Source organism: Dendrobates tinctorius, unplaced genomic scaffold (assembly GCF_039654945.1).
Source record: "Dendrobates tinctorius isolate UK_male_01 unplaced genomic scaffold, ASM3965494v1 ptg000019l, whole genome shotgun sequence".
Taxonomy (NCBI): Eukaryota; Metazoa; Chordata; class Amphibia; order Anura; family Dendrobatidae; genus Dendrobates; species Dendrobates tinctorius.
In genome coordinates, this window is record NW_027361687.1 from 46349109 (window position 1) to 46372439 (window position 23331).

At 43.6% G+C, this 23331-nt stretch overlaps 1 protein-coding gene across 1 annotated transcript; it reads right to left on the minus strand.

The window, feature by feature from the left end:
- Positions 1-5098: 5098 nt before the first annotated feature.
- Positions 5099-7885, minus strand: RXFP4 (relaxin family peptide/INSL5 receptor 4). Its single transcript, XM_073566637.1, has one exon. The coding sequence runs from the start codon at positions 7602-7604 to the stop codon at positions 6402-6404; it is 1203 nt and encodes a 400-aa protein (XP_073422738.1). The 5' UTR covers positions 7605-7885; the 3' UTR covers positions 5099-6401.
- Between the last annotated feature and the right edge of the window lie 15446 nt (positions 7886-23331).

Sequence of the window (23331 nt, forward strand, 5' to 3'; positions counted from 1 at the left end):
ATATATCATTATATGTGGGGAGCGGTGATGTCACTGCTGTAATATATCATTATATGTGAGGAGCGGTGTTGTCACTGCTGTAATATATCATTATATGTGGGGAGCGGTGATGTCACTGCTGTAATATATCATTATATGTGAGGAGCGGTGATGTCACTGCTGTAATATATCATTATATGTCAGGATCGGTGATGTCACTGCTGTAATATATCATTATATGTGAGGAGTGGTGATGTTACTGCTGTAATATATCATTATATGTGGGGAGAGGTGATGTCACTGCTGTAATATATCATTATATGTGAGGAGTGGTGATGTCACTGCTGTAATATATCATTATATGTGAGGAGTCGTGATGTCACTGCTGTAATATATCATTATATGTGAGGAGCGGTGATATCACTGCTGTAATATATCATTATATGTGAGGAGCGGTGATGTCACTGCTGTAATATATCATTATATGTGAGGAGCGGTGATGTCACTGCTATAAAATATCATTATATGTGAGGAGTGGTGATGTCACTGCTGTAATATATCATTATATGTGAGGAGCGGTGATGTCACTGCTGTAATATATCATTATATGTGGGGAGCGGTGATGTCACTGCTGTAATATATCATTATATGTGGGGAGCGGTGATGTCACTGCTGTAATATATCATTATATGTGAGGAGCGGTGTTGTCACTGCTGTAATATATCATTATATGTGAGGAGCGGTGATGTCACTGCTGTAATATATCATTATATGTGAGGAGCGGTGATGTCACTGCTGTAATATATCATTATATGTGGGGAGCGGTGATGTCACTGCTGTAATGTGAGGAGCAGTGATGTCACTGCTGTAATATATCATTATATGTGAGGAGCGGTGATGTCACTGCTGTAGTATATCATTATATGTGAGGAGCGGTGATGTCACTGCTGTAATATATCATTATAAGTGAGGAGCGGTGATGTCACTGCTGTAATATATCATTATATGTGAGGAGCGGTGATGTCACTGCTGTAATATATCATTATATCTGAGGAGCGGTGATGTCACTGCTATAATATATCATTATATGTAAGGAGCGGTGATGTCACTGCTGTAATATATCATTATATGTGAGGAGCGGTGATGTCACTGCTATAATATATCATTATATGTAAGGAGTCGTGATGTCATTGCTGTAATATATCATTATATGTGAGGAGCGGTGATGTCACTGCTGTAATATATCATTATATGTGAGGAGCGGTGATGTCACTGCTGTAATATATCATTATATGTGAGGAGTGGTGATGTTACTGCTGTAATATATCATTATATGTGAGGAGCGGTGATGTCACTGCTGTAATATATCATTATATGTGGAAAGCGGTGATGTTACTGCTGTAATATATCATTATATGTGAGGAGCGGTGATGTCACTGCTGTAATATATCATTATATGTGGGGAGCGGTGATGTCACTGCTATAATATATCATTATATGTGAGGAGTGGTGATGTCACTGCTGTAATATATCATTATATGTGAGGAGCGGTGATGTCACTGCTGTAATATATCATTATATGTGGGGAGCGGTGATGTCACTGCTGTAATATATCATTATATGTGGGGAGCGGTGATGTCACTGCTGTAATATATCATTATATGTGAGGAGCGGTGTTGTCACTGCTGTAATATATCATTATATGTGGGGAGCGGTGATGTCACTGCTGTAATATATCATTATATGTGAGGAGCGGTGATGTCACTGCTGTAATATATCATTATATGTGAGGAGCGGTGATGTCACTGCTGTAACATATCATTATATGTGAGGAGCGGTGATGTCACTGCTGTAATATATCATTATAAGTGAGGAGCGGTGATGTCACTGCTGTAATATATCATTATATGTGAGGAGCGGTGATGTCACTGCTGTAATATATCATTATATGTGAGGAGCGGTGATGTCACTGCTATAATATATCATTATATGTAAGGAGCGGTGATGTCACTGCTGTAATATATCATTATATGTGAGGAGCGGTGATGTCACTGCTGTAATATATCATTATATGTGAGGAGCTGTGATGTCACTGCTGTAATATATCATTATATGTGAGGAGCGGTGATGTCACTGCTGTAACATATCATTATATGTGAGGAGCGGTGATGTCACTGCTGTAATATATCATTATAAGTGAGGAGCGGTGATGTCACTGCTGTAATATATTATTATATGTGAGGAGCGGTGATGTCACTGCTGTAATATATCATTATATGTGGGGAGCGGTGATGTCACTACTGTAATATATCATTATATGTGAGGAGCGGTGATGTCATTGCTGTAATATATCATTATATGTGAGGAGCGGTGATGTCACTGCTATAATATATCATTATATGTAAGGAGTCGTGATGTCATTGCTGTAATATATCATTATATGTGAGGAGCGGTGATGTCACTGCTGTAATATATCATTATATGTGAGGAGCGGTGATGTCACTGCTGTAATATATCATTATATGTGAGGAGTGGTGATGTTACTGCTGTAATATATCATTATATGTGAGGAGCGGTGATGTCACTGCTGTAATATATCATTATATGTGGAAAGCGGTGATGTTACTGCTGTAATATATCATTATATGTGAGGAGCGGTGATGTCACTGCTGTAATATATCATTATATGTGGGGAGCGGTGATGTCACTGCTATAATATATCATTATATGTGAGGAGTGGTGATGTCACTGCTGTAATATATCATTATATGTGAGGAGCGGTGATGTCACTGCTGTAATATATCATTATATGTGGGGAGCGGTGATGTCACTGCTGTAATATATCATTATATGTGGGGAGCGGTGATGTCACTGCTGTAATATATCATTATATGTGAGGAGCGGTGTTGTCACTGCTGTAATATATCATTATATGTGGGGAGCGGTGATGTCACTGCTGTAATATATCATTATATGTGAGGAGCGGTGATGTCACTGCTGTAATATATCATTATATGTGAGGAGCGGTAATGTCACTGCTGTAATATATCATTATATGTGAGGAGCGGTGATGTCACTGCTGTAATAAATAACATGTTGTACTTGCTATGTGAAGGATTTATAAAGGACACTTGAACATTGTTCTGAGTTTATATAGTTTTAATCACCATTTTCATCCATGTTTTTCCTGCTATTAGACAATCTCCCCTTTCATCAGTCTATGGTGTTACGGCAAGAGTGGGCACATGTATATATAACACCGACACATGTATGCTATTTTTATACTTTGGTACACAGGGAATTCACAGTTATAACATTGTATAAAATACTTAGCATCTAAACAATAACTGGACAGTACAAGCAATGCCAATGACTAATACCGAGAATATCCTCTGTACCCTACATAGGAGTATGCTCTCCATGAGTTCAGGCCATGATTTACAGTGTAGCTCTCCACCTTTCACAAGGTAATGTCTTGTTACACTAGCCATAAAATCACTGTCCGCATTCCACAAGCTTGTTCATGTTACTTATGGCAAATCCTCACAGTCTTGACCTCTGCCTTCTCCTTTCAAGAGCAGCAGAAACACTGGGAGAGTCCCCAACATAGAAAACGAGTAGAACCACCCATTTATAAAGTGTAACAACATTTTAGGATATTTTGTAGCCCTAGTGCAGTGCTAGTGATCAAAAGAGATTCCGGCTCTACAATTCTCACTGATTGCTTAAAGAAAAGGGACCAGGGTAAATAACTATTACCCCTATTACAGTTAACATGGGGGTTGTTTTTCTTAAAAGCCTGAATGGCAAACTTGTTTTGTCACACAAGAATCTACAAAAGTTGGGTGACAACAACCGTTGGAACTACTGAGCCTGATCAAGAGATCTGAGTAGTCACAAAAACTTCGATGAACAAACGTGGTCACATAAGGTGTTATCCCAGCATGCTTGGGTACTAATTGAGTATTTTCGACCGTGCTCGAATACTATGTTGGAGTCCCGGCTGCTGCATGTCTCGTGGCTGTTTCATAGCCGCAACACTTGCAGGGATGGCATAACTAATAGGTAATCCCTGTATGTGTAGGGACTGTCGAACAGCCCCGAGACATGCAGCCAGCCACGGCAACTCCAACATACTGTAGATGATGTACTCCCGATAGAATAATATTATATTAGCAAAGAATATTTTTCTTTTCTTTAACTGCCCATCTAAAGGGGCCATAACAGACATCTGAACAGTATTTATAACGGCTAGATAGAGAGTTACGTATTAACAATTTTGGACTCATCAAAATACTTAAAATTAAAGGAACAGTTGAGACCTGTTTTGAGATGATTCGAGTTTCAAGAAACGATCGTGATTGTGAAAATTCACAGGTTGCAACGTTGACAAAGAGGTGGTTAAAAAGTTCTGAGTAGCCATTTTATATTGTCAGTATCTACTAATGTTCGAATTGCAAACAGCTGTAAAAAAATGAATAAAAAACAATACAATCTGAACCAGATCTTCTTCTAATTTTATGACTCTTCAGATTATTCATGGGGTCGGCCTTGAGATCCTTTACTTATGCTATTAGAAAGAAAAATGGATTCGGACACAGCACTTTCAGTACGCTGCATTGTTCAAGGAAACCTCAACACTAAAAATAAAGGGCAATAAAAATGCTTCAAGAACTAATACAAATGTGGATCATGATAAATGAAAAGTAGAGTACCTCTCTTCTGATTTGCTGAAATTGGTCACATGACCGCACCATGGCACATAAGATTTGTTTTTTTTTAAAATCACATTCACAACCATAATCATGTGATACGTAGATTTTCAGCATGCACATCCAGAATGGACAGTCCGCTACGTATCCTTCTCCTCTGAGTTTACCCTACAAATAATCATTGTATCATGTAACATTCTGCATCTCTCTAATTTATTGTATAGATTTTTCACCACATTTAATATCTCCGTTTGCTTGCAGTAAATTCAACCTGGTGATCACATCCAGGTCACATGCAAGAAAGTCTATAAATGCAAACTAGAGTGTAAGGAGACATAATGAAAACCGCTGCGACCTTAGATGGAAAAAGGTGACAATTTTGGAGATTTTTTTCCCAAAAATATGTATGGGGGAGGTATCAGATCAATGCAACATAGATGTCATCTTATAATACCATTTTCGGTACAACAGCCTCTTTTACAGGGCATGCACCTATCTCTTCTAACTAGAGGTGAGCTATTTTGTTCGGATTTTGTCCCTGAATCTGATTTTGACATATTCATGCCGAATGTTTGTCTTATGATCAGTTCCAAACATATTCGGAAATTTCTACTCCCATTGACTCTAATGACGTTCGGCTGTGTTCAACGAATATTGCAAAACAAAATTCAATTCCAATCATATTCGGAACCAAATCCGAACAAATTCGCTCCTCTCTACTTTTTATGTGCGGACACTTTTTGATTATCTAGAGCCACGAAGACTTAAACAGTGCAACTGCGGTCAACAATACACAAAAAAAAATATTACACAGTGTTTATCGAGAATTCACAAAAAAACCATGTCAAAGACTGTAAGACCTGAACATTGCACTTCTTCACAGATAATATTAATAACCCTAATAACTGTTTCTCCAGTATCTGTCAGGAGCAATCTTTAGAAGTCATTAATTGCAGATCATGCAGTGAAAATTGGCAGCCTCAAGACTGTATTGATTAATAAGATGCTTGTGATCTCTACCATATGTAGAGGAAGAGTCATGAAGATGAAACGCTAATTTGCCCCCTTGGGTAAAGAAAACTGATGTCTATACCAGATCCATTGTTACTGGACGTGTTTTGTTGAATCAATCTATGACCAACTGAACAACTGACAAACAATGCTTTAAAGCACAATGCGTCACGTTACCCATTATCTGAATCTTGTCATTTAACAACGTATGTAGAGTTTTAACACCAAGTCTGTGATTAACAGAGCCTCCATTCCCCAGATTTGTTCCAACACTGTTTTCTTTCCCAGCTGCATGAGATCAATAACCAGCAATTTGTATCATTCAAGGTTTATGCACGGGTGAACTGTTTTGTGGAGCGCTGCCTAGGCTATGCAGGACCACGGCAACCGGCTCAATTATTGAGGGACATTCAACGATCTTTGTTTACTAAGAACGAGAGACGCTGTTCTGGATCATTAGGCAAATAGCTGGTATTGACGTGTTTAATTGCGGATTACTGCTCATTGACACACTTTGAAGTGTCTTGTAGTATCAGAGACAAAACAAAATTAATTGTGGTCATGACATCACCATTTATGTTGTTCCCGGAAAATTAACTAAAAACGGGCACTCGTCTTCATCTGCTTTTGACACTGATACGAACACTTCTTGTCGATTCGTAATATGTGTCAGTAGAAAGCAATTTATAGATCAACGCTCTAGTCTATCGAGGTCTCCTGACGATTAGGCTCTGCATTTTGTTGGGTCTTATCTTGAGTCACTTCTGGAACTAAGGTTATGGTGGACATGGAAGCTACAGGGTAGTCCTTACTAACAGTTTGAGGAAAGCTGGATTTCCGATACAAGGGCACTGACGTTTCCTGATCAAGGCTTCTTTGTTTGCCCTTGCTAGTGGGCAAGTAAGAAGCAACCATGCTTGCTATCTGCCAAAGCAAAGCTTTAAGTGATTTCCGAAACTCTTTCCTCATAAGACAGTAGATAACCGGATTAAGGCAACTATTACTGTGTGCAAGGCATAGGGTGATTGGGTAGACATAGGTATGGAAGTAGTAATATGCATCACTCCACTGTACCACTTCATACTTCATGAGGATCCCCCAGAAGATGCCAGCGTGGTTGGGAAACCAGCAAACAAAGAAGACGATTATCACCAGTTGGATGGAATTGGTTATCCTGCTTTGCCGGTGTTGGTTGTTGGAATTGACTTTGTGTTGCCTCAGAAAGTTCAAGAGCATGATGTAAGAAGAAGATATCACCACCAGTGGAATGACGAAGCCGATGATAACCCGCTGAAGATGGTAGGTGGCCAGCCACTTGTTTCCAGGAAATTTGAGAAGACAAAGCTCATCTCCTAGTACTTTGTTGGTACTGGAAAAAATGGTAGTCGGGATCGTGGCCACCAAAGCTAGAACCCAAAGAGCAAAGCTTATCCATTTTGCAATGTAAGTGGACACTCGACACCTTAGACTCAGTGCCGAGGCTACCGACCAATATCTGGTTACAGCCATAGCAGTCAATAGAAAAACATTATTGTAAACATTAAGGACAGTCATAGTCAGTATGATTTTGCACATGGGATGTCCAAACGGCCAACTGAAATCCAAGATGGCATCCACAGCCCAAAAAGGCAGGGTAAAAGCAAATTGAAAATCGCTCAAGGCCAGGCAAAAGACAAAGATGTCGATGGCAGTGAGACCAGTGACTTTCTTCACCCTGATTAGATACATCACAAAGAAATTGCCCAGCAATCCCACTACAGAGACCAAAAAGTAGATGGTAGAGATGAGAATTCGGAAACTCACCAGCCCATAGGTGGGTATGGTGGCATCATCGTCTATGCTCAGACCTGCCGTCTCCTCAGAGGTGTTCCCGGCCAGGGACAAAGTCAAGTTGAAATCCATGACATCCAACTTTGGCAACTTTTGTAGTATAAACAGTCATTGGAGCATGTTAGGAAATCCACATTGTGCCCAGAGTCACTGTTATGACCGGTCGAGGGTTCAACAACTCTCTTCAAGTCTTCAGTGTGCCACCACCAATACGATCCGTTGTTGATCCTTAGTTCTTCATCTGGTCAGTGGTCACCATCGTATTTCTTCTGTGCTTTCGGTCTGCCTCACCCTATTGCAGGAAACACACACAAGTGGACTGTGACAGAGCACATGCAGTGTGACAGCCCCAGCTATTGCTCCTGACTTGTCTATCAGTGCTGGGGGCTGTTCTCTACAAGAGGCTGGGCTAAAACCCAATCCTACATTTGCTTAGACAGAACAAGCTTTCTGATAAGAAGATCCACCAGAGCGAAGTCCCGAGATGAGGCTACGAGAAGCCGAGATACAAAATAAAAAATCCAGCATTTTATGACCAACCTTATAAAGTCTGTACGATAAACACATATTAGATGGAGACATTTCCCTGCAAGGTTTCTACTGTGGTCAGGATGCCATGACCTACAGGAGATATTTAAAAAAAACTGTACTCCAAAAAACATGGACATGGTTTTGGAAAACTAAATGCTGAAATTTATGGAAGACTTGCACCACTCTTTTGTGTAGAACTGTAAGTAAAAAGAGCTGTGTGATATTCTGCAGATCTGTAAAGGTCAGTGGTGTAATATCTGCCAGGAGGTGGAGGAGCAATGTTCTGCAGGAAGTGTTAAACATGCTCTGTGCCCTGCTCCATATATTAGTGGTAATTGCACCGTTCTAGTATCTGGTATGATGGCTCAGTGCTGATTCTGTTACTGAGTCGGGACCAGTGACAATGACTCCCACTTTGTCTATATACATATATCCCCCACCCCGCACAGTATATAGGTGTCATCAATGTCATTCGCTTGCAATTCACTTCATATTACCGTGAGCAATTGGGATTTCTGGGATAAGATTGTTGTTTTTCACCAGCACATAACTTTTCTAGCTCATCGACATTAACTCTTTACGTCTTATTCTAGCCCTCCCCGTATCCGCTGGCAGGCATGTGCCGTGCACCTTATACCTCGTTTACTGGTATATAAGGAGCATTGCTGTGCATACATTGAGGGAGGGTTAATTACCATTTTCTCCTTCCGTAAGTCACGATAATAGCAGTCTCCGGAGCTAAGGAGCCTCTACCCCCTCCTGAAGGAAAATCTTGAGAAGTGGAGATTACCGTATATTAACCTTTTAAGAAGCAGGCTACATTTCTGTAAATATGTACGATGAGAACCTGGCCTAAACTGCTGTTTCTAATGTATCCAGCCTAGACAATCCTCTGTGATCCCAAACACCTTGGCCTAACGCTCTTTTGGTCAGCTATTGCTTTGACTCCCATATACAGAAGCATGCTTGATTAATCTGAACGTGCATGTCCTTTATTTGGGCAGAGGTAAGAAAGCAGCTATCAGACAGCCCTTATCCTGCAGTAATGTATGGCTTTGTAATCTTATCCTCAGTGGTGTAACTAGAGTCTGATTGGTCCTGGTGCAAAATTTGGACCTGGCCCCCCGCATGTTGGTCAGATATATGGGTCCTTGTAGCATTCTAAATACCAAACAGACATACTGTATGTGTTTGCCCGCCCCCTTCATTATGTAGTAATGCAGGAAGATGGACCGGGCCGGTGGAACCTCTCTCGCGTTGGTTCCGGAACTATCGGGGCTGTCACCATTGTTGTTGGGGGGAAAGCTTTCTGATCCGGACAGATCCTGGGCCCATCCTGGTATACATGTTCCCAATCCTGGGCCCATTCAAGTATATATGTCTCCAGTTCTTGGCCCCTTCCTGGTATATACAGTGGGGAAAAAAAGTATTTAGTCAGCCACCAATTGTGCAAGTTCTTCCACTTAAAAAGATGAGACAGGCCTGTAATTGACATCATAGGTAGACCACAACTATGAGAGGCAAAATGAGAAAACAAATCCAGAAAATCACCTTGTCTGATATATTTTTCAAATATACATATTCGCCCTAAATTCAGAGGGCAGAACACTCCCTGCTTGGCATCAACTGATGCTACTTCATTTTCCAGGTTTGGAACGATAAAAGCGTGCTTGCAGTGGTGCCAACCTTTACAAAACTTCTGACTGGTGGGTGATGTTGACTTGTAAGACTGAGCCACATGAATTAAATAAGCAATGGCACGAACAAGCGAGTTCCAGGTTGAAAAACTGCTGAAATGGTGGGATTTGAGGTAATTGCCTGAAGTCACCGTACTTAAAGCAGATACCTGAGGGCGGATTTCTTCATCTGCAACTGGATCTACCATTTCAAAGGTGTCTGATACGTCACTGTAAGACGTTGAATGGTATAAGAATGCAGGGCCCGTAAACCAGGTTGTTTCCTTAAGATGTCTTGATTCAACAGATCTAGTTGCGTAGTCCGCAGGCTTGTGGTGTGTGGACACATAGCACCACTGTTTAGGGCAAGTGGATCTTTTGATCCTTAGCACCCGATTGCTGACGTAAACATAAAAGCGTCGAGTTTCGTTGTGAAGTCTCTCAACATCATTTAACCTTGGATAGTTACGGGGGTTACAAATCCTAGAAGATCTTACAGACTGTTTATCACGGACAGGACGCCTCTACGTGTGAAAGGTTTTTCTTCTTCATTGATCCGAAAGGTAAATGCATCTCTCTTCAAATCCCAGAGCAAACCAAGGCTCCGTTGCATGGGAAGGGAGTCTGTGTCTAAATCCAAGTCTTTTAGATCAGTTGAGTAATCTTGAGAGGGAAAAGCTGCCATCATTTTTTGGCTGTTGGAACCAATTTTGTGCAGCCTCAAATTGGACAAAGCGAGCATTTCTTGTGTCCTCTTTAGGAGGCTGACTGCCGATTCATCTGTGGGTGTGGATTTCAAGCAGTCATCCATGTAGAAATCCTTCTCCACAAACGATCTAACATCCAACCTGTACTTTGCTTCGCCCTCTCTGGCTGAATGTCTAAGACCATAGATGGCGACAGCAGGGGAAGGGCCGTTCCCAAAGATGTGTACTTTCATCTGATACTCCACGATGTCTTTGTAGGGGTCATTATCACGGTACCAGAAAAACCTCAAATAGTTTCTATGTACTTTTTTTGACAAGGAAGCAATGAAACATCTATTGTATGTCAGCCATGAATGCCACTGCATCTTTGCGGAAGCAAAGAAGTACTCCTAGAAGTCTGTTGTTGAGGTCTGGGCAAGACAAAAATAGATTGTTTAGCGAGACACCTTCATATCTGGCGCTTGAGTCAAATACTACTCTTATCTGACCAGGTTTCTTAGGATGATACACGCCAAAAATGGGTAGATACTAACATTCCTCGGAATCTTGGAGTACAGGTGCAATTTCTGCATGGCCATTCGGAAGGATTTTCTCCATGAAGGCAAAGAAGTGCTCTCTCATTTCAGGTGCCTTCTGAAATTTGCGTTTGAGGGAGACAAATCGACCGTAGACAGGTTCCCTGTTGTTAGGTAAGCGTTGCCTCTGGGGTTTAAATGGTAGAGGGGCCATCTAACTCTTTGACTCATCTCTTACCATCTCTCGATCCATGATGTCCAAAAACAGTCTGCCTTCCATGGACATTGCTACCTTGTTGTCTTCTTTTGTTCTGTGGAAAACTGTGCACCCTATGTGATCTTGGTCACCATCATATGTGTGGTCTTCACAGGAAGGATCAGCTAACGGACAAGGTAGAGGAGCATTGCTTGGCAACTCTTTTACCAGGAAGCTACTCTTACATGGCTGGAAGAGAGACGGACGTTTATTTTCAAGAGTATTGGTAAGCATGCTGTCAACTAAGGCCGGCTTGTGTGCTCCTCCTAGGCAGACGTCTCCTATGATGACTCATCCAAGGTCATGCCTCTGCGCGAACGGAGCGTTCCTGGAGCCGTTTATACATTCTCTAGCCTTGTGGACTTGTAATATGTCTCTTCCCAGAAGTAGAGCTATTGGGGTTCCTGAATCCATCTCAGGTATCAGCTGGGCTATACGCTTTAGATAGGGGTGATGTGTCACCACCTCCCTTGAAGGTATTTCTGACCTGTTGTCAGGAATCTGGTTGCACTCCAGGATGGTCGGTAGCAATAGGCAGATTTGGCCATCTATGGACTTCACCTTGTATCCGGTTGCTTTTCTCCCCGCTGTCTCAACGGTAGCTGAACACGTCCTCAGGGTGTAGAGAGAACCAGGGCCTACAATGCTGAAGTTGTCAAAGAAGATGGACCTGGCTAGGTACCTGTTACTTTGGTCATCCAGGATGACATATATCTTGAGCGCTTTGTCCTTGCGGCCTGCAGGATAGACTCGGACAAGGCAGATTTTTGAACAGGACCTTCCTCCTGTGAATCCCTTACAGATCTCCGTACAGTTAGAGCTGACCTCAGGGGTGTCTTCGTCAGTGTCTTTCTGCTTCTCATTGTGCTCCTCTGCTTACGACAACACTCGTGGAGTTGATTCAGGATGCATGGCTGTATTGTGATCCGTGCTTCTGCATTCTGCACATTTCACGCTAGCTTCACAGTTCCTGGCGAAGTGAGAGGTTGTGGCACAACATTTGAAGAAGATGTTGTTCTCCTTGAGGAAACCTTAGAGGATCGCAAAAGACTTCTCCCTGAAGACTCTGCATTTTAGTAGAGGATGTGGTTTCTTGTGTAGAGGACAATGTTTACTGACATCCTGAGGCTTGCTCTCGTCCAGAGGAGGTTTATTCACATTCTGAGGAGGGCCTGTGGAAACAATGTTAGTTTTGTGGACTGCCATGGGTGTCCTACTGGGTTTGACACCAGGGGCAGTGGAACACGACAGAGTAAAGTCAAAACTAGGGTTCTTTCTAATCCTAGATTGCCAGGTGACAAAATCAACAAATACAATGAAAGGAGGGAATGAGACATTATGATTTTGTTTATACCGTGAACCACATGTAATCCACTTTTCTTGTAGGTTGTTAGGAAGTTTCTGTACTATCGGATTGACACCCTTAGCGGTGTCTAAATATGCCAATCTGGGCAAGTCTCCTTCCTCCTGGGCAACCTGTAACTCAATCATTAAATCACTCAGTTCTCTAAGCTTTTGATAACCTTTAGGTCCTATCTTAGGAAAATCATCAATCTAATATATAAAGCTCAAGTGTGTATGTATGTACAGTCATGGCCAAAAATATTGACACCCCTGCAATTCTGTCAGATAATATTCAGTTTCTTCCTGAAAATGATTGCAAACACAAATTCTTTGGTATTATTATCTTCATTTAATTTGTCTTAAATGAAAAAACGCAAAAGAGAATGAAGCAAAAAGCAAAACATTGATCATTTCACACAAAACTCCAAGAATGGGCCAGACAAAAGTATTGGCACCCTCAGCCTAATACTTGGTTGCACAACCTTTAGCCAAAATAACTGCAACCAACCGCTTCCGGTAACCATCAATGAGTTTCTTACAATGCTCTGCTGGAATTTTAGTCCATTCTTCTTTGGCAAACTACTCCAGGTCCCTGATATTTGAAGGGTGCCTTCTCCAAACTGCCATTTTTAGATCTCTCCACAGGTGTTCTATGGGATTCAGGTCTGGACTCATTGCTGGCCACCTTAGAAGTCTCCAGTGCTTTCTCTCAAACCATTTTCTAGTGCTTTTTGAAGTGTGTTTTGGGTTATTGTCCTGCTGGAAGACCCATGACCTCTGAGGTAGACCCAGCTTTCTCACACTGGGCCCTAAATTATGCTGCAAAATTTGTTGGTAGTCTTCTGACTTCATAATGCCATGCACACGGTCAAGCAGTCCAGTGCCAGAGGCAGCAAAGCAACCCCAAAACATCAGGGAACCTCCGCCATGTTTGACTGTAGGGACCATGTACTTTTCTTTGAATGCCTCTTTTTTCTCCTGTAAACTCTATGTTGATGCTTTTGCCCTAAAAGCTCTACTTTTTTCTCATCTGACCAAAGAACATTCTTCCAAAATGTTTTAGGCTTTTTCAGGTAAGTTTTGGCAAACTCCAGCCTGGCTTTTTTATGTCTCGGGGTAAGAAGTGGAGTCTTCCTGGGTCTCCTACCATACAGTCCCTTTTCATTCAGATGCCGACGGATAGTACAGGTTGACACCGTTGTACCCTCGGACTGCAGGGCAGCTTGAACTTGTTTGGATGTTAGTTTAGTTTCTTTATCCAACATCCGCACAATCTTGCATTGAAATCTCTTGTCAATTTTTCTTTTCCGGCCACATATAGGGAGGTTAGCCACAGTGCCATGGGCTTTAAACTTCTTGATGACACTGCGCACGGTAGACACAGGAACATTCAGGTCTTTGGAGATGGACTTGTAGCCTTGAGATTGCTCATGCTTCCTCACAATTTGGTTTCTCAAGTCCTCAGACAGTTCTTTGGTCTTCTTTCTTTTCTCCATGCTCAGTGTGGTACAAACAAGGACACAGGACAGAGGTTGAGTCAACTTTAATCCATGTCAACTGGCTGCAAGTGTGATTTAGCTATTGCCAACACCTGTTAGGTGCCACAGGTAAGTTATAGGTGCTGTTAATTACACAAATTAGAGAAGCATCACATGATTTTTCGAACAGTGCCAATACTTTTGTCCACCCTCTTTTTTATGTTTGGTGTGGAATTATATCCAATTTGGCTTTAGGACAATTCTTTTTGTGTTTTTTCATTTAAGACAAATTAAATGAAGATAATAATACCAAAGAATTTGTGTTTGCAATCATTTTCAGGAAGAAACTGAGTATTATCTGACAGAATTGCAGGGGTGTCAATACTTTTGGCCATGACTGTATGTATGTCCGGGATTGGCATCTGCACCGTCGCAGCTACAGTCACAAAATTTGGCACAGTCACACGTCTGGACCCCGAGAGTGTCCTAGGCTATGTTGTGAGGAGAAATTTTAACCCCGTGCGTTCCAATTCACCAAACAATTTTGCCCCTATCTACATAATGGGGAAAAAGTGTGTGTATCAATCCCCGCCCCTCATTATGATGTCATAATGGTTGCCATGGCGACGCTGATGTCATCATAGGTTGCAAGCCCCACCGCTCATTATGATGTCATAATGGTTGACTATGGGATGGAGGATGTGTGATGGGTATATGGGCACTGGACTATGGGATGGAGGATATGTATGATGGGTATATGGGCACGGGACTATGGGATGGAGGATGTGTGATGGGTATATGGGCACGGGACTATGGGATGGCGGATATGTATGATGGGTATATGGGCACGGGACTATGAGATGGAGGATATGTATGATGGGTATATGGGCATGGGACTATGAGATGAAGGATGTGTGATGGGTATATGGGCACTCGACTATGGGATGGCGAATATGTATGATGGGTATATGGGCATGGGACTATGGGATGGAGGATGTGTGATGGGTATATAGGCATGGGACTATGGGATGGAGGATGTGTGATGGGTATATGGGCACTCGACTATGGGATGGAGGATATGTAGGATGGGTATATGAGCACGGGCCTATGGGATCGTGGATATGTATGATGGGTATATGGGCATGGGACTATGGGATGGAGGATAATTATAATTTGTTATAACTAACCACAGTTAGTTACTATGCCCGGGCAGCGCCGGGCTCTTCAGCTAGTTCTTTTATATAAAGCATTCTCTATGACTTCTACTGTCCCATAGCATTCATCAAGTCTTTCCCACACTTTACATAGACCTGTGCGGGGTTGCTTTACATTACTGTTTCTCAGTCTTTTGGCATGTTCGACCGACTCACTTCTGAGCCACTTTACTAGGAGATCTAACTCCTCACTACAAGAAAGGTCCAGACCATGAATGGCTTCCGGAACGAGGTTCACCATGACCTATAGTTCTCGAGTTTGTCAGTGAACTTTACAAGTCCTTTTGAAACCAGTTCTCGGCAGGCAAAGAACTTTGCAAAGTCCATGGTGGCTCCGTCAGTGCTGGTACGAGCCGGTGTGTTATATTCATGTCTAGTGTGTGGTGTATCCCCATACCTGTAAGACACTTCCGACTCCGGATAGTCTGTGCAGTACCTTCATCGTGAAGAAGGTGTCTCTTTAAACCGGGATGGGAGCTGTACCTTCTTCTCAGTGGACCGTTAGCTGTGATCGACATCTCTGTGCTGGACGTCTCCTCGCCTATAGTAGTGATCTTTGGGATTGGATCGCTGTTAATCGGTATAGGCTGATTGATATGATGTGTCAGGGCTGTCATCTGCGCCGGAATGTTGACAGACGTACTCTGCAACGCGCTGCGCTGGATCTTGCTGCTCTAGATCTGGTCAGAGAATGCTGCTGCGTCTCTCAGAATCAGGATTCTTCATAGCTTCCAGATACTCTGCCTTAGCTATTGTAGCTGCTGTATCTTTGTTTGCCGCAAGTTTCTCTAGCTCAGCTTGCAAACGTGCAGTTTCTGCTTCTCTCTCTGCCTGCAAACGTGCGGTTTCGGCCTGCAGAGGTGCGGTTTCGGCCTGCAGAGGTGCAGTTTCGGCCTGCAGAGGTGCAGTTTCGGCCTCTCTCTCTGCCTGCACACGTGTAGCTTCCATCTCTCTCACTGCCTGCAAATGTGCGGCTTCTGTCTATCTCACTGCCTGCAAACGTGTGGTTTCTGCATCTTGCTCTGCCTGTCTCAGCTTTAAATGCATCTCTCGTTCGGCGAAAGAGGATCTTGCTTTGGCCTCGGCACGAGCGACAGCAGTGAGCTCTGTTATTGACGACCTGCTAGAACTTGCTCGTGACCTCGTTTTGAGTGAGGATGTGCTGTTTCGAGACATTGTGTGTTTAGCTGCGTACTGCTGAATATACTAGCGGGAAACAGTTTATGTGCAGCGGCTTCCGCGTGGCGGGAATATGAAGTGCTTGATGGCGGGCTGCACTCTCGGTACTTGTGACTGTATGGCAGCCGCTGCAGCATCCGCAGGCAGTGCGGTGTGGGTACAAGCAGCTCCTTAAGTCGTATTCACTATCGCAGGTGTCTAGCATCTGTTTTACTGTTCTGCCTTCATACACGTTGACACGGTGTGCACTCTAGCATACAGCATAAACCACCTTCTATCTTCCAAATTAAGCAGACCGTTCTCTGTAGTCTAACTTGTTTACTGGTGAAGAGTATAGAACATGTGGTAAAACTATAAAGAATACAAACGACATGGGTAAGTATTGGGCAAATGATCATACAGCTAACACAATTGCAGGAAGTATACAGTGTGATGCAAACTTTACATAGAAACCCACAGGTGTCTAATTACATCTTCTGAGCACTGGCTGCTGTACAGTTAATAGCATTTCTGTAACACTGCATTGCAAGAAAAGATATTAACCTTACCAGATATGCTTTACCTGGATAACAAACTCAAGTAGGGGAGTTACAGGAGGACAAGTAAACAACGTGCGTCCTATGATATACACAGAAGAAAATGGCATCTCCCACATCCCAGAATACATTGCTTCAATCCCACAATGCATCACTTAAAGACACAGGCTGTAAAGCTATTTAAGACACAGCTATAAATTCAGCCACCACTAGATGGTGCTAACTAAACCAGCACATAATATAAACATATTCGCCCTATATTCAGAGGGCAGAACATGTAACATGTATGCTGCAGCATACCTTGGTCAGCATAGGACACCTTATCTACCACTGGGCACTTTAACCATTACAGCTTTTTCTAGGAATAGTCTGAGTGTTTTTCATATGTGCCTATAATAACTTTAAAAGCATCTATATATATAATTGCCTTAAATTGTCCATCATCCACTTCCATCTGGATGTCCCTGAATCCCACAATCCACTGCACAGCACCGGAAGTACTCTGGCCGCCATTTTGGAACACCCCAATGATGCCGCTGGGATCCAGGACGCAGCAGCGATCCCAAACGCCGCTGCAATCCCGACCGCTGCGAACCAGGACACTGCTGCGATCCTGAGACCTCTGGGATCCCAGCTGCCACTCGGATCCAGGTCGCCGCTGCGATCCCGATCGCCGCTGGGATCCCAGCAGGCGCTCGGATCCAGGCCACCGCTGCGGTCCCAACCGCCGCTGGTATCCCAGCTGCCGCTCAGATCCAGGCTGCCGCTGTGATCCCGAACACTGCTGCAATCCTGACCGTCGCTGGGATCCCGGCCGCTGCTTGGATCCCAGCCGCTCAGATCTCAGATGCTGCTCGGATCCAGGCTGCCGCTGCGATCACGATGCTGTGAAAGGGGTGTAATGAGGGGATATAGCGAGAGGGGTGTAATGAAAGGGGTATAATGAGAGGGTGTAATGAGGGGGTGAAATGAGAGGGTGTAATGAGGGGGGGGAGTAATGAGAGGGATGCTGCCGCCGGACCCACGCCAGGACCCACTGCCTGACTACACGCGCCGGATCCCGCCGCTGCCTGCCCACCCACCTCCGTGCAGTCACAGCCAGCAGGAAAGACTGCAGCTTGAGGCCTGTGCTGGAGATTGGGTGTGGCCACCCTCTGGTGGCGCCGCACACCATCTCCAGCAATGGCCGCAAAACACTGTCTTTCCTGTCGGCTGTGAGAGGGGTGTAACGAGAGGGTGTAATGAGGGGGGGAGTAATGAGAGGGATGCCGCCGCCGGACCCCCGCCAGGACCCACCGCCTGACCCCGAAGCTGCCTGCCCACCCACCTCCGTGCAGTCACAGCTGGCAGGAAAGACTGCGGCTTGAGGCCTGTGCTGGAGATTGGGTGTGACCACCCTCTGGTGGCTCCGCACACCATCTCCAGCACAGGCCGAAAAACACAGTCTTTCCTGCCGGCTGTAACAGCACGGAAGTGGGTGGGCCGTCACCCCCAGCGCCACAAAGCTGCCCCCATAGTGATAATACTGCCCTCTCGATGCGATAGCATCGGGCACACATCTAGTCTTTATATAAGTGCTATAGGCTTTTCTTGTGTCTGGCTACAGCTATTTGATATTACCATCATTTATTACATTATTTGCAATTTATTACACATTGCACCCTATAGTATATTTCAGTCTTTCTGCAGCTCACCTCCAGTATGCCTTGTTCGCACTGGTGGGGAATATAGCATACCATTTCTTTACCCCTTAGGATTATTGGGGTATTTTATGGAGTCCTCTATATGCATATATACATGGCTTAGGGTATGTGCACACATAGTTTTTTTGTCTCTGCAGATTTTGTAGAGAAAACCGCAGGTAAATCCGCAGGACAAAGTCCTGCGGTTTATCTGCAGTTTTGCCCTGCGGTTTTACACCTCATAATGGATGAGGTGTAAAACTGCAGCGTTTCTGCACCAAACAATTGACATGCTGCGGATTGTAACCCGCAGCAAAACCGCGCGGAAAAAAACTCAGTGTGTGCACAGCTTTTCTTAATTTCCATAGGAAATAAAGGTACTGTACAACGCAGCAGAATCTGCTGCGTTTCTGCAGAGCCAAAACCGCAGCAGAAACCGCAAAGTGTGCACATACCCTTATACTAATTCTATGTACCATTACTAGCAATATTTATAAAAGATGATCTGTTGTGCTGTTATGGCTACCTTTTGGTATGTCACCCTGGCCCATGTTTGCACCTGACTATGTGTGGCTCAGGTTGTTTCATTGATAATATGCATATACAGTGGGGAAAAAAAGTATTTAGTCAGTCAGCAATAGTGCAAGTTCCACCACTTAAAAAGATGAGAGGCGTCTGTAATTTACATCATAGGTAGACCTCAACTATGGGAGACAAACTGAGAAAAAAAAATCCAGAAAATCACATTGTCTGTTTTTTTTTTCATTTTCATTTTATTTGCATATTATGGTGGAAAATAAGTATTTGGTCAGAAACAAAATTTCATCTCAATACTTTGTGATATATCCTTTGTTGGCAATGACAGAGGTCAAACGTTTTCTGTAAGTCTTCACAAGGTTGCCACACACTGTTGTTGGTATGTTGGCCCATTCCTCCATGCAGATCTCCTCTAGAGCAGTGATGTTTTTGGCTTTTCGCTTGGCAACACGGACTTTCAACTCCCTCCAAAGGTTTTCTATAGGGTTGAGATCTGGAGACTTGCTAGGCCACTCCAGGACCTTGAAATGCTTCTTACGAAGCCACTCCTTCGTTGCCCTGGCGGTGTGCTTTGGATCATTGTCATGTTGAAAGACCCAGCCACGTTTCATCTTCAATGCCCTTGCTGATGGAAGGAGGTTTGCACTCAAAATCTCACGATACATGGCCCCATTCATTCTTTCATGTACCCGGATCAGTCGTCCTGGCCCCTTTGCAGAGAAACAGCCCCAAAGCATGATGTTTCCACCACCATGCTTTACAGTAGGTATGGTGTTTGATGGATGCAACTCAGTATTCTTTTTCCTCCAAACACGACAAGTTGTGTTTCTACCAAACAGTTCCAGTTTGGTTTCATCAGACCATAGGACATTCTCCCAAAACTCCTCTGGATCATCCAAATGCTCTCTAGCAAACTTCAGACGGGCCCGGACATGTACAGGCTTAAGCAGTGGGACACGTCTGGCACTGCAGGATCTGAGTCCATGGTGGCGTAGTGTGTTACTTATGGTAGGCCTTGTTACATTGGTCCCAGCTCTCTGCAGTTCATTCACTAGGTCCCCCCGCGTGGTTCTGGGATTTTTGCTCACCGTTCTTGTGATCATTCTGACCCCACGGGGTGGGATTTTGCGTGGAGCACCAGATCGAGGGAGATTATCAGTGGTCTTGTATGTCTTCCATTTTCTAATTATTGCTCCCACAGTTGATTTCTTCACTCCAAGCTGGTTGGCTATTGCAGATTCAGTCTTCCCAGCCTGGTGCAGGGCTACAATTTTGTTTCTGGTGTCCTTTGACAGCTCTTTGGTCTTCACCATAGTGGAGTTTGGAGTCAGACTGTTTGAGGGTGTGCACAGGTGTCTTTTTATACTGATAACAAGTTTAAACAGGTGCCATTACTACAGGTAATGAGTGGAGGAAAGAGGAGACTCTTAAAGAAGAAGTTACAGGTCTGTGAGAGCCAGAAATCTTGATTGCTTGTTTCTGACCAAATACTTATTTTCCACCATAATATGCAAATAAAATGAAAAAAAAACAGACAATGTGATTTTCTGGATTTTTTTTTCTCAGTTTGTCTCCCATAGTTGAGGTCTACCTATGATGTAAATTACAGACGCCTCTCATCTTTTTAAGTGGTGGAACTTGCACTATTGCTGACTGACTAAATACTTTTTTTCCCCACTGTATATATATATATTTTTTTTTTTTCTTTAATTCTAGTTTTTTCATTTTAGGTGTGCACATCACTGGTGTAGTTCTTTTTTCTCCTTCAAGTCATATATCCATGGTAGAAACAATGAAGCATAAAACCCTATCCCAGGCCATGAAGCGCACAATGTGGCAGACCCCACAGTCATCACACCCTGTGCTGCTATCATAATAACCTTCCTGTCATAAGTATCTGTGGGTGGGATGTGAGGAGTAGTAGTGAGATACACAGAATAATGAAGTAATTACTGCTGATATATGACGTGATCTGAAGAGACTTTTGCTTGACAATCGCAGAAAATACAACCACACAATGACCCTGCAATAAAGTGCAATGCCAAGAAATCCTCCCCGCTGATGAGCAAGCTCAGTTCCAATGCCACAGTGCCACAGGATGTGCTGCCGAGATATATGTACAGTATGGCGGATATATATCTGAACTGCCTCCACTGGTCTTCATTGATATCTTTACATCATGGCACTGACCTTGTGAGAAGCAGCCATAATTAAAGGGGTCATCCAGGACTTCTAATTTTTTCCTATGGGGTTAAATCTGTCCTGCGCTAATTTTTCCTGTCTCAGAGTGGTCACAGACAGTTCTCCAGCTTCCTGTGACGTTGTGTCCGCAGAGCAGCTCCTTCTCTTCCGCTCTGCTCTATCATGTTGACTGACAGCCAGCTCCCCACTATGTCAGTCTTAGCCAGCTGTCAATTGACATGGCGGTGGCAGTGACATCCCATTTACAGAGTAGAGTTGAAGAGAAGGAACTTCTCTGTGGATGTGACATCACAGGAAGCTGGAGAATCACCAGCAGGACGATCCGGGACCAGATCGTTGCAGGGCAGAACTGGCAGAGTTAGCAACTTCCTGCCCATAAGTAATTATCCCCATAGGGCAGTGTTCCCCAACTCCGGTTCTCAAGAGCCACCAACGGTTCATGTTTTCAGGATTTCCTTAGTATGGCCCAGGTGATAATTGCACGATCTACACGGAATAATTCCATCACCTGGGCAATACTAATGAAATCCTGAAAACATGACCTGTTGGTGGCTCTTGAGGACTGGAGTTGGGGAACCCTGCCTGAGGGTGTGTACACATGCTGCGGATTCTGCTGTGGATTTTTCCGCGCGGATTAGCCTGCAGTTTGACACTTCTACAATGGAGTAGGTGTAAAACCGCTGCGGATTCCACACAAAGAAGTGACATGCTGCGGTTTTGAAACTGCAGCAAATCCGCGCGGAAAAATCTGCTCTGTGTGCACGGCAGTTTTTGTTTTCCTTTGAAAATAATGGCACTGTACAACGCAGCAGAAACTGCTGCGGATCCACAGGGCCAAAACTGCTGCGAATCCGCAGCAGAATAGGGGAAAAAAAAATCCCGTATAGCCTTTTAATCACATGAATATTCAATTCACTAATTCAGCTATCAACACACTCCCCTCCTGATATGTTCTGCGCTGCTGTGAGTCTTTCTCTCACCCGACTGTAGTCACAGCACTTTACATTCTAAAAGCCTTGTAATGAAGGGTTCCAGTGGAAACGAGTTATAGAACTTGATCAGCGGCTTTTATGGCCCTGGTGTATAACATTATTTATGTACTGTGCGACCTTGAGTCTACTGCATTTTACCACTTCCAAATTAGAAAACTCTGACATTCTGTGTGGCACTAAAAACATGACATAGCCACTCTACTCTGTACAGTCACTGACGCAGGTGCTCCTCCTCGTGGTGGCTGCGGACAGAATCTTATTATGCATCTCTATATATAAGGAGCTCCCCCTAGTGGTGGCTGCAGACAGAATTGTATTATGTATCTCTGTATACATGGAGCTCCTTCTAGTGGTGACTGCAGACAGACAGAATCTTATCTATCTCTGTATACAATGAGCTCCCCCTATTGGTGGCTACAGACACAACCTTATAATGTATCTCTGTATACAGGGAGTTCCCCTTAGTAGTGGCTGCAGACAGAAATGATTGTAGTATGCATCTCTGTATACACGGAGCTCCCCCTAGTGGTGGCTGCAGATAGGATCTTATCATGCATCTCTGTATACACGGAGCACCCCCTAGTGGTAGCTGCAGACAGAATCTTATCATGTATCTCTGCATACAGGGAGCTCCCTCTATTGGTGGCTGCAGACAGAATATCTGTATACAGGGAGCTCCCCTTAGTAGTGGCTGTAGACAGAAATAATTGTAGTATGCATCTCTAGTGGTAGCTGCAGACAGAATCTTATCATATATCTCTGTTTGCAGGGACATTTCCCTAGTGGTTGCTGCAGACAGAATCTTATCATGTATCTCTGTATACAAGGAGCTCCCCCTAGTGGTGGCTGCAGACAGAATCTTATCATGTATCGTTGTATACAGGGTGCTCCCCCTAGTGGTGGCTGCAGACAGAATCTTATCATGTATCTCTGTATATAGAGAGCTCCCC

Excerpts from the sequence above, each read along its gene's own strand:
- RXFP4 (XM_073566637.1), bottom strand. The coding sequence starts at position 7,604 with ATGGATTTCAACTTGACTTTGTCCCTGGCCGGGAACACCTCTGAGGAG.